Raw genomic sequence first — 16,171 nt, forward strand, 5'->3', positions numbered from 1 at the left:
GACTCAGAAGTGGGGGGCCTGGGAAATCACTTACCTAATCATAGATCTGTCTTGGGCGGAGTAATATTACTCCTTTCCGGGGATATTGCTCGTCCATCCCGAAGGCATTCGATATTGATAGTCTCCCACGTCACTCTCCTTTGGCTATTACGAAGTAACACGACATTTGGTATAAGATATAGGGACAACTCTGATTCAGGTATAGTATTACTCTTATATCACTTATCTCGCACACCTGGCATAGTCTTCTTGTTTAGTATTTGGTCGTACTCTTGTGATGTTTACTAGTAGCAGTGCAATAGACTAGATTATCATCATGACCATGTGTGCTCTAGTACCCAAATGCTTATCCCCATCACTCCTTGTTCCCAAATTTCCTGATCAATGCATGAACTACATGCTCTCCCATTGCCGCTAGACTTGGAAACGCCATTATCTCCAACACGCTAACGTCCACTCCCAGAGAAGCCTTCAACCAGGATCGCATTTCGACAGCGGCAAGGCTATCCAGACCCACATCCACGAGAGAGCGGGCAAGGTCAATTTCGGAATCATCCTCAACCGGCTTCATGAGCAGATCGAAAACCCATTTTGAAATTTCCTTCCCAACGAATTCAGTCGCGGTTGGTTCAGTCAGAATCAACGGATCTGAAGCGGCCAAAGAAACAAATTGTTTGAGCTTGTCTGTTGACGCCTTTTCGCTAATGGGTCTGCTGTCAGCGGCGTTGCTAACAAAAGGGGCCAGGCGGCTATCCGAAAAGGCTGCCTGTCCACTGGAACTATCCAGGATGCTACTTGTGTCCTTAAACCCTGTGATGAACTGCGCAGGATTTGAATAGCTGTCACTATCGTTATCGTGTGCAGGGAGGCTGTGAGATATAGCAATTGTCACAGCGTTAAACAGATCCCTCTGAGTCATGCGACAGCAATCGAGCACTTTGACCTGCTCTAATATGTCGGGATTGCTTGCAACATGGCCGATACTCTCGACAGCGCCAATGTCAATGACAGAGGCCGGCAAGCGGGAGCAATGGCGAAATTGGACAAATGCATCCATGAAAGTGTTTGCAGCTGCATAGTTGGCCTGTCCTGGTATTCCAAAGATACCACCCATTGAGCTGAAAAGAAGGAAAAAGTCAAGGTCGTGGCAAACGCTTGCCTCGTGCAGGTTCCATGTACCTTGTATCTTAGGCCCGGTGGCAGCGTTCCAGTCATCCAATGACATATGAAGCAGAGACGTGTCTTGCAGAACCATGGAGATATTGAAAATACCTTTAAGGTTGGTAGTGGATGAAATGGCTCTCTTTACATCTGCTAGGACACAGACGCTTCCTTTGACTGCCGTAATAGAACATCCCTGGCTTTCTAATTCGGAGAACAGCTGATTGCTATGCTCAGAATTAGCGCTCCGAGACAGGAAGATGAGATGTCTGGCACCGTGCTCAACCATCCAGCGTGCTATCCCACTGCCCAGCCCACCAAGCCCTCCGACAAGGAGGTAGGACGCATTGCCTCGGAAGCTCATGGTCTTGGGAACAAAGACTGGCTTAATAGGGGTGTCCTGCGACTTCATGGAAAGCCGTAACTTCCCAATGTGCTGACCAGTTTGCATATACACAAAGCATTGCTTGATGTCATCTGCGACGAATGTCTGCACAGGGGTGATAGGTCTGATGTGACCCTCCTTATAAAGGTCTACAATGGTGCCCAGTAGCCTAAAAGACGTCATTAGATACTGATAACACGCACAGAAAGGTACCATTTCGAAGGGTGACATATCTAACTGCCACAATAGTGCTTACCTTTTGCCTTCTTCCGGCTTGCAATCAATGTAGTCCAGGATGTCGATAACACTGTAGGCCATATTGGGATGGAAGGCCTTAGTTGACAATTGGCCATGATTCAAGTCACTCGATTTTGCAAGATTAACAAGTTTACCACACTTGGCTACACATTGACAGGAGGCTTGGAACAAGTCTCCGGAAAGCGAGTTCAGCACGAGGTCAACTCCCCGTCCATTGGTTGACCTCATGACTCCGTCCAGGAAAGATGAGTCACGGGAGTTGAAGATATGCTCTCGGTAAATACCATGAAACGTTGTCAGGTACTCCGCTTTCGCCTCATTTCCGACAGTGACGTATATGGTTGCTCCGATCATTTGACTGATTTGAATCGCCGCAAGGCCTATTCCTCCAGAGCCGGCATGGATTAAGACAGTCTATTGTTAAAGTAAGCGGCGGATCCCGTAGATTCATGGACATACGTACCTGGGTTGCTTTCAGTTGACCCACATCACACAGTGCATGGATCACCGTTGAAAATACAAGGGGCATGGTTGCAGCATCCTCTAGTGATAGGGACTCTGGAGCTCTGATGCAACGCGATGCAGGAAGAATGATTGACGTCGCAAATGCGCCAGGACTCAAGGCTAATACCCTGTCTCCAACGGAAAGATCCTGAACATGCCTACCCACTCGGGTGACAATCCCACTAGCCTCCAGTCCCATAGACGAGCTTGGTAGCTCCAAGATGCCCAATGAAATCATTATGTCCTTGGCTTATTAGCGTTCGGCAAAGACCTGAAGGGACAGGCAGTGTACATACCTTGAAATTCACGCCAGCGGCGTTCACCTCAATCTCAATTTCGTCATCCAATAGATGATCCCGCTCTCCTAGTCTAGCAGTCCAGGTCATGGATTCAAGCATCCCAGGGGCACCGACATCAAGGGTTAATCTGCAACCTTGACTGTTCACGTCTGCTTCTTCAATCCGTTTGAGCTCCTCTTTCACAGAGAATGGATATAAACGACCTATATGAACGGTGTCTTTCCAAACTACATACTCAAATTCTCTGTAGGCATCCTGTCTATGTTCCCTGTTGTGAAACTGTTCAAACACATCGATCAAAAGGCCCAGGCTGGTATATTTGAGAGTATCGACCTCGCAGGTCGCCAAATCAATACCAAATTCTGAGCGAACTGTTCGCGCTACACCGACGGTACATGCAAAGCGAGGATCTGTGCAGCCTATCTGAATTGATCGAGTAGCCCACAGGGCTCCGGAATGAGAACGCTGAAGCTCGCGCAGGAACGACTGAAAAGTTGACAGCTTGTTGGCGTTGAGATTTTCGAAGAAAGGAGACGCTGTATCCAGAAGAACCAAGGCATCTCCCCCGCCAGGTAGGGGCTCCTCAAGCCCTTGAATACCAACAGTATACCCTCTGAAGCGAAACTGCTTCTGCATTTGAATGGAAATCTCTGAAGACGCTGTGTCAGTAATCAGTGTCACATGCCTGTTGGTAGGGGTCTCCGGAAAGCATGGACTAGCAAGCATGAATGCAGAGTTGTGGAGCGGCGGGGATGCATCGAAAGCCACATCATCAAGGCCATTGAAGCCAGAAGCTCTCAAGACCTTCTCCCACCGATCAGGAGAAATGTAAGGTTCATCCGGTCTCCCATCGGCTTCACCAGCCCACCAACCGGGCAGAAGTCCGGTGATAAAGTTGCTGAACTTTGCCTCACCGCAAACCTCTTCCAAGAGCAGCTTCCCCTGCGGATGAAGCAGCTTCCGAACGTTGGTGAGTGTCTGATGCAGAAAAGGGGTTGCATGCAATACATTTGCTGCAATGATTAAGTCAAAGGACTGTGGTTCGAAACCCTGACTCAACGGATCCTGGGAGATGTCAAGGGCTTTGAATGTCATGTTTTGATGAGTTTTGAAGCGTTCCTTGGCTGCCGGGAAAAAAGCTGCTGAGATATCTGTAAACGTATAAGTTGAGTATCTGGTCTGTGATAAAACCTTGGCAGTGGTTCCTCCCGTTCCTGCTCCAATTTCAAGAATACGTTGCTGGGGCTGGTAGTGCCCGAGGGAGTTCAGGAATGGGGCTCGATCGACCTGGTTCACGTAATTATATATATCGGTCAGAGTGTCGTCGCTCATGAGGACCTCTAGAGCTTCAATCTCGCCTTTGCATATGGGCACGACATTGTCCAGCACTTTCACCATTGCCCGAGCACAAGGTGCTGCCGAGGTTTCGAGGATTTGCTGAACCAAACAGTCTATGTTTTGTCTGGATGTCGTTTTAGGCTGTTGTCGGAGCCAATTTTGATACTTCCGGAGGTGGAGAGTGCTTGAAGAAACCTCTTCAGCTTCGAGACGAGAAAGTGCTTCTTCAACACATTTCGATGTTAAGCAATTCAGCAGCATCGTCTGCGCTGCCCAATCTGGTGGGGTGTGAATCATGTCGGTGAGGTTGAGAAATTGTATACTTGGCCTCCAGACTAACCTCGCCCCATGTTTCCTGTCATCCTCTGAGAACTCTGACTGGTTTGCCCCAAGAGGCCTGAGAATTGCCTCATGTACTTTCAGTACGAGGGCACCATCAGATCCAAAGGCTTCGGCATGAACGTGTATCATGTCTTTCTTGGAGACATCAGCCCAGCTCGTTACAGCCAAATCCGACGCACAATCAATAATGTTAATCTCCGCAATACTTGTTGGAACAGGAAGCATCTCAACCTGCCAGTCAAAACCTTTGTAAACGGCACAATACACACTGTGAAGGAAAGCGTCCAATTTTGTGGGGTGTATTGGATAGTACGTAGAATCATGTAGCGTAGAGACAACTTTGCCAGAAGCAAGGTTGGTTGTTGTCGAACAAGAAATGTTTTCAATACCTTGAAAAGACGAGCCAAAGTGAAGGCCACCTCGACTCAATGTTCTGTACCAGCTAGGAAGATCGACGACACGAGGCAGAGTATTCTGATGTCTGCTTTCTGCTTGGGAGAGACTATGTCCCCTCGCAACCTCACCAGAACAGTGCTCGATCCACGACGTCCCATTGTGTGAACTTATCGCAAAGCTCCACCGGTTTTCCAGGCGATGACGTCGCAGGGATGTCACGATTTCTGTCGGTATGGACTCAATGAGAATCATGGCTGTATCTAGAAACATGTTGCGCACAACAAATCCAGCAATCCCAATCGGGGCAATTTGTTGCACAGCCTCTACCGCCATCATGATATACCCTGCGGCCGGGAAGACGATATTTCCAGAGACCCTGTGATCCAGAAGCCAGGGCACCTGTTCAGGGTAGATCATGTTCCTCCAAGAGGGGTCATTGTTCGTGGTATCAACGACTCGAATTCCGAGCAGCTCATGTCTTTGTTGTTTGCGAAATCGCCAATCCTTATTGTGCCGAGGCTGGTAAAGGCTTGAGTAATTGTGCTGCCAAGGATACGTCGGAATATCCGTGAGGACCTTGGCCTTTTGATCCGGGTTGGTGAGGGCATCAAAATCCAGCGGGCACTTCTGGGAATACAGCTGACCTAGCGCCGAAAGAAATGACTCCGCACAATTTCTCTTACAAATCAGACACGAAATATACTTATGGCTCATTTGTGCTTTGTCTAATGTCTGGCGAATTGGGCCGGCGAGTGTAGAATGTGGCGAAACTTCAAGGAACAAGAGTTGACGGTTACTTCTCCCGATGACGAGTTTCTGCAGGGCCTTATGGAACAAAACAGGAGACTCTAGATTGCTCTGCCAGTATTTAGAACCGATCGTAGTCCCTTCCGGTAGTATGTCACCTTCGAGCGTGGAGTAGAAATGGGCCCTGGATGATTTTGGGTCCGGAGTATCGGCGAAGAAGGGTTCAATGAGTGAGTGGTATGCATCGCCCACTGCCTTCATGTGGCCTGAGTGATAAGCAGTGTCACTCTTAAGTTCCCTAACGAGAACATCTGGTCTTGACATCCTAATGGCCTGGATGACATGCTGTAACTCATCGCTGTCACCAGAGAGTGTGACACTAGAAGGCGAATTCTCACAAGCAATGACAACACCAGGTCTCAGGAAAGGTCGAGTTTCGTCGATTCCCATTCCAACCGCAGCCATAAAGCCAATCTTTGTGACCTTTTGGGCCGCAACTCCACGGTAGAAGGCCGAAATCAAAGCTTGGCCGGCGGTTACTTTACCAGCAGCGTATGCTGCAGCAAGCTCACCGGAGGAGTGGCCAAGCACGGCGTGGGGTACTGTATTGAGCTTGAACAGAACGTCAACTAGCGCGATCTGAATCGCTGTGCATACTGGCTGTGAGTAGGACGATATATGGAGGTTGCTTGCTACATCGTCCTTGGAGATTTCCTCAATGATAGACCAGGAAGGAGCATCTGGCAGATTATGCAAGAACCCATCCAGTTGCAGAAGTGATTCACGAAATGTAGCGTTGCACTTGTAGAGCTCGAATCCCATGGCTGGCCATTGAGAACCTTGACCAGCAAACACCATAACAATATCTGGGGAAACCAAGGGTGCCTTTCCAAATGAAGTTGTGGTTGCTGACATGTCGCTGTGGATAATTGACGCAGCCCGCAAGGGAAGATGCTCACGCCTTGCACCCAAAGTGTATGCAAGGTCCCGCAAGGATCCAGGATGGCTAGTCAAATATGCGAGATTGTGTTCAATCATTGCATCTAGTGAAGTTTCGGTATTGGCCGAAAAGAAAAGCAAACGTGGGACTGGAACGCCCTCTTCGAGCAATGGTGAGCTCGGCGGAGTGAAGCTATCTGCAGACTCGATTACCACATGAGCGTTGACACCCCCCATACCAAAGCTGTTAACACTAGCTCTGAGGCAGCGATCCTCCGGCCATGGAGTGGCATCGACAGGGACTTTGATCTTCTTGGCCGCGAACGGAATCCTGGGGTTTGGTGTATTGAATTTTATGTTTGGTGGAATAATGCGATGCTCGATCGCCAGCACTGCCTTGATGAGAGACGTGAGCCCAGACGCACCTTCTGAGTGCCCAACATTTGGCTTGACCGACCCGATATACATTCCTTGATCCCCAAAAGATTCTGCAATGGCCAAGACTTCAATAGGGTCTCCGACGGAAGTACCGGTTCCATGACATTCGACAAACCCCGTTCTGGAAAGGTCGCTGATACCAGCAACGTGGTATGCCTTCCGAATGACATCTTGCTGGGCGCTCCCACTGGGAACAGTAAACCCGGCATTCTTTCCGTCGGAGTTAACGGCACTACCCCTTATAACAGCACGTATAGGGTTGCCTTCACGTAGGGCGTCGTTAAGAGGCTTGATGTATACGGCATTCACTGCCTCGCCACGGCCATACCCATCGGCACTTGCGTCAAATGATTTGCAAGAACCATCGGGTGATAACACTCCTTTTGCAGACATAACCAGGGTCATCGTGGGACTCAATAGTATGTTATATCCAGCGACGATGGCGGCAGAGCACTCTCCTCGCTCAATTGAAAGACAGGCCTGGTGAAGCGCGACCAGCGACGAGGAACAGGCTGTTCGAACGCTGACACTTGGTCCGTGGAGATCATACTCGTACGAGACTCGGTTTGGGATGGCGAAGTCTCCGCTTACCATGAGTGGGTATTTGCCATACATTTGTTCGTCGCGGCTCATATTCTCGAACCAGTCATCGCCAAACGAGGCCCCAAAACATCCAATATCTCTTCCACGATAATTGACCTCTCCTGCGCTGTCGAAACACTCGCGGACTACCTCCAGAAGCTGACGTTGCTGGGGGTCGATGTATTCCAGTTCATGCTTCGTGAAGCTGAAGAAGGTGGTGTCAAGCGTCCCAAGGTCGACAGATTCATCGAGGAAGTACCCGTGTTCAGTCTTTGTAGTCCCAGGCTTTCCTGATTCAGAAAGATGGGCCGAAAGTTCGAATCTCGTGCTGGGGACGCGTGACCTGGCATCTCGTTTGGCCAGAAGAAAATCCCAGAGCTCCTTGTCATTTGAAATCCCACCCGGCAATCTCGCCGCCATTCCGCAGATAGCGATTGGGCTGGCTATACTGGGCAGCGAACCATGCATCTAAATGCCCAGGGGTATTAGTACGATAAGCAGAAGAACTCAAGTAGGCGATATTTACAGTAGTAGTAATGCTATCAATATCCGTGGCCGAGCCCATTGTTCTTATTTGTTCGCCAAATGTCCTTCTCTCTTTTTCTTACCCTCTGAAGCCTCTAGAGAGTATGAAAAGTATTTGTTCGATCGTAATATTGCGGGAAATCTTGAGTATCTAAGTAAATCGAAGAACTTGAGAATCAAGCGAGCACCACGTCAACTTTGGCCTCGACACTGCTTTTAAAGAAGCACAAGCGCATAGCATAGTACGTATGTATACAGTAGGTATGTACTTTAGTCTCTATCTCCACAATTTCCCAGGAAGCTAGTTCATGTTCCCCTGTTGGCAACGATTGGTTCTGGAGGGGTACATTTGCATTTTTTAGGTGTGATGAAAATTTCCGCTTCATGCATGTTACCGATCTGCAAGATTTCGTGACCTCCTGGATGATTCGCAGGAATCTGACGCTTAGACCATCACTCCATCAACTGTGCTCGCATACTATGGTCCAACTCAACAGAGATAAATCAGAATGAAAAACATGGTCGTCCGCGCTTGATTTGCCCGGATCAGCATGGAGTACTGCATGTGATGATAATGCACGCTGGAATACTGGACTGGATCCCATTAGTTGTTGGTTGCAAGGCTAGGCAAATTCTTCAGCTTTTCAGATCAACGCCATAACGTTGACTGCACAAAGGCAGCGAATTGATTGGATCGGAGATATGATGTCGGCACACATACAGCTAAAATATGCACATGAACTCATATCACCCAGCAGGTGGCTCTGGTCAGGTAATGATCGTTGAGTACGATGATCATCGGAGATTTCTCCACAACTGTCTAATGAACCTATTCCATGTATGCGTTATTCTTGACTACGGAAGACCCCAACACATGTTCAGCATTGGCGGACAAAGTTACCCCAGTAGACGTACTATTCTTCATATATTTTCATGAGCCTTGTTTGATAGATGGGGCTGGTGTGTAAAGACTCGCTTTTGAAGGAGTCCCATATGCAAGTGAAACACGGGGCGGTACATCACAGCAGAAGGTTTATTCGACATACAAGAACTCGGCTCTTTCAGCTTGTTTCTCATGTCAGCTTGTTTCTCATGTCAGCTTTTCTAAGCGAAGGGGGAGGGGATAGCAAAAGTACGGAAAGAGGTGCAGATTGCTTGAGTTCTGAGAAGGGCAACACGTTTCGGACCATCCTTATGACCATGCAGGTGTGTCATTGACCGAACCACACTGGGTCCAAACGTTAACACCCCTGCAGCGTCGGAGGTTACTTCGCGCCATTCAGAGGTGGGCTGTTTCCTGGTCCACCATCTTTTCCCCGTGACAGTGGCTTGGCTGCGGGGAGGCTGGATGCATAGTACAAGGGAAGGGTTAAAATAGAGCCAAAGAGCATGCTAGAGCAACTCAATACCATGTATATTCCAACAGTCAGCGACGAAGTATCTTTAGAGCAGCGGAACTTACTCCTTTCGAACCTGCTTCCATGGCTTGATACGACAATTGTCGAGCGCGGTCAACATACAAATTGCCTCTACGCCTCCGTAAAGAGCAAAGGTAAGTAAGCTTGTTGGAGAAACCGCTGAATCGCTGATGTATCCGAATGCCAACATGTAGAATGACAAAGGAATATCAATAATAGGAAAGCCAGTATAACGGGGTCCACTAAAGTTGGGGTCCTGGGTCCGTTGTAACATCTCCTCCAGGCCAACGTATTTTAAGCCACTTATCCACAAGGTATTAATCCCAGTTGGAATGAGGCAAGCCAGACAAATATATTTGATAAATCTTATCATTTTCCATGCATTCCTTTGAAAACATTATGTATGATTTGAGGTGTTTAGTTCCAAGTCGGTGCTATATCCTTTTTGAGTGGGAGAAGAGACGGACGTGAACTATTTGAAGAGAAGGCTGCAGTAAAAAGCGTTAGCATTTCAAACAAACTGGCTCTCAACTTATAGATGTGCTGTATCTGTGGAACGTCTGTGAAATGGGCGTCTATGCTGCATGTGATGTTAGAAGTACTCTGATCATTTTTCGTCTTTGCGACCCCATTAGTCCTGAACAAATAGGACCAAAGAGAAACTAACTAATTAGTACTTCACACGCAGAGAATTGAGAGAACAGACAGCCCCTCACAAGGATGAAGACAAGGCCATCAGATGTTCCATTAGCATTACGGCAAATCGCCCCACTGCTTTTCCGTTCACATTTTCTTAACCTGCATATCTGCAGCTGAGAACTAGTCAAACTTTGCTCAGCCAGCCATAATATTACCCCGCTCGCGAAACTTGGAAATCTCATCCGTGCCACGCAAAGCAGAGACAAACTGACTGGTCAAACAAAAGGCTCATTGCTTGATACGTTAAGCCCTCATTACTAGTTGATTGAGCTCTGTGCACCCAAAAGTACCACTGGACCGTCCGGACATATCCCAAGCACGCTAGGGATGCTGATCGCAGTACCAAGGGCTTCCTTCATCGTGAGACCATCTTCCTGTTCCACAAAGATGTCTTCTCATTCACCGATAGCAAGAAGATTACCCTGGCCACAAACAGTCACCTGGCGTGTTAGTGGTCTGCAACTCCTTCTTCATTTCGACGGCGACGTCAGAAAGACCAAAAGGAAGGTTACCTGGTTGGCCAACGAGCCCGCCAACCAGTTATCTTTTGTTTTGACATAGGATGAGTGGTGGGTAATAGAATAATCAGAGGCCTTGCAGTGATTCCAGGATAGAATGTTAGGCACGGCTTTGGGCGGACTGCACTGTAACCCGATTTACTCCAAGCAATTTGGTTCGCTTCACGCGCCTTAAATTCTTCTGCGTCGAGATTGCCTCCCGCAATTGGTTAATGAGGTATCCTGGAAATGCGCGTTAAGGCAACCTCACAATCACTTTCCGTTTTGTGGAGTAATTCGATAGATCAGTTCGGTGACCATCTGGTATATATTCCATTAAAACTGCCTTCACAAACAAGCATGTGTTCGGTTAGACCATAGACATCTGGGATATCTCCTCGGTCACAAAAATCGTATTCTCGTAATCGCATCAAGGCTGTGCTCTCGCATTTGAATGGATTGGTCTCGCGATTCCGTGGGCGAGTTCAACGTCCGACAGGTAATGGCTGTGGAGAGTGATACTACATGTAATCAAAGGGTCAATAGCCGTGGCAAGGATACTAGGCCGACTGCTTCATGACACTTACCACTTTCACGACACAATGTTTCCCGCACCATATCGGGCGGAAAATACAATATACCGGTGACTTCCTGATCTGATCCACGAAGATCATCTCATGAAGGCTGATAGCTGTCATGGCTGCTGGTTCTGGTGGTGCAAAGGACATCGAAGTTCTATGGTGTTGGCAACCCCTTGGGTGACAAGCAATAAAAGATAACTGCATTTGAGGCTGAGGCCTCCCATGCCTCCTCACATGACCCCCACATGATCTGATATCTGTCCGGCAGCCATGCAGAAAGGAACTGGCCTGCTGTAGTGACGAGTCCATTCAGGGTAGATTGTCCTTTATCTCCAGATTATCCAAGTCCCTTTCATCATGACTTTTCACAGCTTTTGAACTAATAGTAGCTCTAAGCTTTCACACTCGGCCTTCTCAAACCACGTGAGCCTCCTATCAGAACGTCACAACAGCGATTGTGACTGATGGTTGGCTGTGACGGAGACTGTGATATGGGGCAAGTCAAAATATACAAGTGACTTTAAGCTGTCCGGGCACCATGCATTTAATGTACACAGTCTTCCAGTGCTAGAGACTACATTATAAATAGTGGTTTGCCATGTCGGGCGGTGGTGGCATACTTCTCCAACTACTACTCCTAGTCAGGCATGCACCCTTCCCTTTCAGTCGATCATAATATATCATTCAGTGGAAGGGGTTCTAGAATTCAAGGCCCCTGAAATAAATGTACAGCTGATTGCTGCTCCACTGGGATTCCTCCTATCCATGTCAGATCTTGTAGCATCTGGTGCCATACTGTAGCATCCCAATCTTCGGTCACAGCTGTGACTAGAGGGGAATCTTCAGATACTGCCTCCGGCAATGGATCGGGGTTCTCAACTTCCTGTTTCCTTGATTGTTCTTCATGAACTTGTACTTCTCTAGACCTTGTGCGACTTTTCTCTAACCATGAGAGCATGGACCCGACCACTGCACGGCAATTATCCCAAACATCGTTGCCTCGTGACATTGTCTCCATCTTCTGCATAGCCGCAAGACCAAGGTTGTGGATATCTCTGCTATGAACTTCGACTGTCTTGTCTCCTGTGACGGCATCGGAAAGCAAGCTCAGCTTCGATAGAACAAGAAGGCCGTACCAGATAGAGGTGTAGCTGAACATAGGGAGATTAGGTGCGACTGAAGTCGGCGTTGCGAGGAAGACTGTCGCAATGTTGAATGCGGAACGCGCAATACGAAGCAGCCGATGTTGATTATACTGGTGGTGGCTATCCCTTTGGCTAAGTGCATGCCCGAGAACAATTGCGGGAATTGCATTGAGCTCCAATCGCAGCGCCCCTATTCAAGTAAGTAAATGACGAAGCTGAACAGTGCCAGACAAACATACAGGTATTACATTTTTTGTTCTGTACGAGAAGCTGCTCTATGAGATCCTCAAGTACGTCAATAGATTGAACCAATTCGTCGTTGTTTATTGTATGAGTAGGGTCTTCGACCTCTAGCTCTGATTTTCGAGCAAGCAATTGGATTTCAATCAGTGCTTTGATGCACTGGTCACTAGGGTACTCTGCCCTTTGCCCTAAGCATTCAGCACAATAATTGACCCAGTCCGTATGTTTCATGTTTAGCTGCCGCCGGAATATTGACGCCCTTATCGCGTTAGTGGATAACATTGTGTCAGGTTCCGAAAGTCTCACTTGGAACATAAATAATAGCAACCTAAAAATGCGCGCTGCCCGTCAGGGGTCAGATGGAGTATTTCTCCCTCCTGTGAACCCTGTGTGTCTTCCTCATGGTCATAAATGTGTCGCATTCTGAAGTTGTCGTATCTGTCAAGCCCCAAGTCGACAACGATAGCCATAGCCATCTGAAGAAGCATGTACACCTGGGTATGGTAGTTGCGCCAATGATAATGAGACCATGCGATATGAACCAACAAGCCACGAAGTATGTCCATGTCCCTCTCCATATTCATCATTATACGGGTAGATATCACAGATCGAACTTCCAATTCGAAATTTTGCTGGAGAGCGGGCTTGTGCTCGAGACAAGCTGTCATGATGCATAATAGGAGAAACGGAGAAGTCTCACGCAATATACCAAAGTTTGCTTCATGTATAAGGACGAATGGGAATAGAGGCATCAATTCCGTGCGAAATTTCAGGAGGAGCTCTTGACCTTCCGCAATATTGAGAAGTTCTCTATCAATGAAGTCGTTGCGCCTTTTGGGCGTGGGGCTTACAGAACAGGTTTGCGTTTCTGATACGGGTGTCAGATTAATTCTCGAGTCCTATCGATGAGATTTAATGTATAATATTCCGGGGGGCAAGGGCCCGGATCAGCTCGGAGTAGATACCTTATCAGCGTGCACTTGAGCAGCAAGTCTGTCGACCTGGTGCTGAATGGTATCGATCCGGCTATTTCTGGAGACAGAAGTACAATGTTACCCAACAGCCTGCACTGGCATAATGTAACTGGTCATGGGCGAACCTGATGCTTGTATTCCTGAGCGAGCCGTCTGGGAAAGTACAGTGGCGATCAAGTCTCGCACATCGCTGACACCGTCCATTGTCAACTAAGACGCATTTCGCTTTCAATTGGATACATCGTATACACGCATGCCGCCTTGACGGGGTTTTTGAATGCATTGTACTCTGCGTTGAGAGATACTTTGGTCTATGGTGGTGAATAACGGTGAAGTAGAGTGTCGGAGACAGACAATGACGGCGCGGATCGGAGTCGGCCTCGAGTCGGTCACGGGGCCGGAACCGGCGCCGGCCTACCCTACCAGTAGACTACCCAATTCAGTAACTGTCAGGGAATAGGGTTAGCATAAAAGGTGATTGCCACGAACACCAAATCTAACGCTTTGATCATGATCAGACTTCTTCCTCATGTCTTCAAATTCATTTGACCTAATGTGCAGGACACACGCCGTTGGTTCTGTGAAGCTGTACAGCATCTTGACCGGTATCATGATAGCTACGTTCCTGATATCATTGGATGTTTCTATCATTGCTACTGTAAGCTCACTAAAACTCGCTCCTTTCATTGCCATTCTTCGGGTAACTAAGATCAGCTCTCAAGGCCATTCCCTCGATAACGACTCGATTCCATGCTACAACAGACATCGGCTGGTATGGAGCTACCTATCCACTCACGATGTGCGCTCTTCAACCTATCAGTGGCAAGCTCTCTTCGCTGCTGTCATTGCGATGGACATACCTCTCTTTCTATGGCATATTTCTTCTAGGATCTCTGATATGCGGTGTGGCAAACAGTTCCAAAATGTTCATAATCGGAAGAGCAGTTGCTGGTGCTGGAGGGTCTGGGGTAGTATCGGGTGGTCTCTCAGTCATTGCGCTGATAACTACTCCGGAGCAGCGCCCCTTGTTTACTGGGCTGGTGACATCTCTCTATGCTTTGGGGACTGTTGTCGCCCCAATCATCGGAGGCGCTCTAGCTGAACATACCTGGAGGTGGTGTTTTTTCATCAACCTTCCAGCAGGAGCAGTGACTGTCGTGACGTTGCTTTTGTTTTTTCATCCTCCTCAAAACACTGGGACACAAGGTGTGTCCTTCTTGAAACAACTTGATTTGATCGGATGCGCTCTCTTCATACCCTCCGTCATAATGGTGATGTTGGCGTTGCAGTGGGGAGGTGATGAATATTCCTGGAACTCGGCGACCGTGGTCGGACTTTTTGTCGGCTTTGCCGTGACGATGACAATCTTCATCTGCTGGGAGTGCTACATGGGCGATGAGGCCATGGTTCCCGTTGTACTTCTGTGGGGCAGGTCCACAACGCTTAGTATTGCATTTGCCTTTTTGTTTCTGGGTTCATTCGTCATTCCGGTCTACTATCTACCGGAATGGTTTCAGATCGTCAAGTCAGCAAGCCCTATCCGCAGCGGAGTCATGCTTCTACCTTCGGTGTGCACTCAGGTTTTTGGTTCACTTGTCTGTGGAATTTCAGGTAAACACCGAATAATTTACTTCGTCTATGTACATTCTTTCTGACGCTTTATGGCTATAGCCAAACACCTCAGATATTACAATCCGTGGCTCTTCGTTGGCTCTGTCTTTCTCTGCATCGCCAACGGTCTATATACGACATTCACTGCATCTTCATCGTCTGCATCTTGGATTGGTTATGAGATCTTTCAGGGCCTGGGCTGTGGATTTGCGGCCCAGATTCCCTTGCTTACCGTTCAGCTTGTATTCAAGGACAGACCGCGGTACATTCCAGTTGGGATAGCTACTGTTCTTTTCACGCAATACTTCGGAAGTGCAGTAATGCAAAGTATAGGGGGCGCTATCTTCCAGAACGAGCTGAAGAAGCAGCTACAAGTTCAAGCGTCGTTGGATCATAAGCAGATCGAGATGCTTTTGAATGCTGGAACCCTAAGGGTACGGGAAGTTGCTGTGCAAGCATTTCCGGACCGCTTAGTCGATATCATTAATGCATACAATAAAGCCATTACGACTGTATTTGTCAGTTGACCCCCAGTTCTATCTATGCTTTTGTCGGGTTACTAACAATGATAATACAGTATCTTCCAATAGCTGGTAGCGCTCTCGCATTCATTCTGGCCGCTGGTATTCCATGGGTCAATACTCGCTCGACTCCGAAAGACGATGTAGACTGTACAGAGGAAGCTGACCAACTCCAGTCTGACAAGAGTGCCAATGTGTGAGATCAACACCGTGCCTGTGGTCGTCGGGGATATCACTCCAGCAGAAATATATTCTGTACTACTTTCTCGGGCCATCAACAGGTGGTATAGTTCGACATGACAATGGTATACGCACGCTACTAGGTTGCACTATTCAAAGAAATGTGGGAAATGATCTCAAACTCTATACTATATTTGGCAAGGTGTCGAGCACAAAGCAACGACAACACATTACTTCACTATATTTCCTAATAACATACTTCTTGAAAGTGTCGGAATTTCATTTTCCCGAAGACGGAATCACGTGACTTTCGGTTTAATTGGTTGACAGAAGTCGACCGGATAACCATCAATATACATCCTGCCCTCTGATAGAGCTTTTCGCATCT

General features: G+C 47.9%; 3 protein-coding genes across 3 annotated transcripts; 1 reads left to right on the forward strand and 2 right to left on the reverse strand.

Moving 5' to 3' along the window:
* Positions 1-355: 355 nt before the first annotated feature.
* On the reverse strand, positions 356-7,954 carry AKAW2_31326A (type I iterative PKS; the record flags this gene model as incomplete). The annotated part of the gene is made up of 5 exons (XM_041687939.1): positions 356-1,715; positions 1,803-2,218; positions 2,268-2,552; positions 2,605-7,857; positions 7,916-7,954. 5 exons carry the CDS (start codon positions 7,952-7,954, stop codon positions 356-358), a joined length of 7,353 nt encoding a protein of 2,450 aa, XP_041541773.1.
* Positions 7,955-11,815: 3,861 nt separating this feature from the next.
* Positions 11,816-13,754, reverse strand: AKAW2_31327A (Zn(II)2Cys6 transcription factor domain-containing protein; the record flags this gene model as incomplete). Its single annotated transcript, XM_041687940.1, has 5 exons — positions 11,816-12,444; positions 12,494-12,756; positions 12,804-13,396; positions 13,463-13,529; positions 13,597-13,754. 5 exons carry the CDS (start codon positions 13,752-13,754, stop codon positions 11,816-11,818), a joined length of 1,710 nt encoding a protein of 569 aa, XP_041541774.1.
* A 246-nt stretch (positions 13,755-14,000) lies between these two features.
* Positions 14,001-15,803, forward strand: AKAW2_31328S (uncharacterized protein; the record flags this gene model as incomplete). The annotated part of the gene is made up of 4 exons (XM_041687941.1): positions 14,001-14,129; positions 14,194-15,082; positions 15,143-15,600; positions 15,660-15,803. 4 exons carry the CDS (start codon positions 14,001-14,003, stop codon positions 15,801-15,803), a joined length of 1,620 nt encoding a protein of 539 aa, XP_041541775.1.
* Positions 15,804-16,171: the final 368 nt, after the last annotated feature.

The sequence above is a fragment of the Aspergillus luchuensis genome, chromosome 3 (genome assembly GCF_016861625.1).
Source record: "Aspergillus luchuensis IFO 4308 DNA, chromosome 3, nearly complete sequence".
Lineage (NCBI taxonomy): Eukaryota > Fungi > Ascomycota > Eurotiomycetes > Eurotiales > Aspergillaceae > Aspergillus > Aspergillus luchuensis.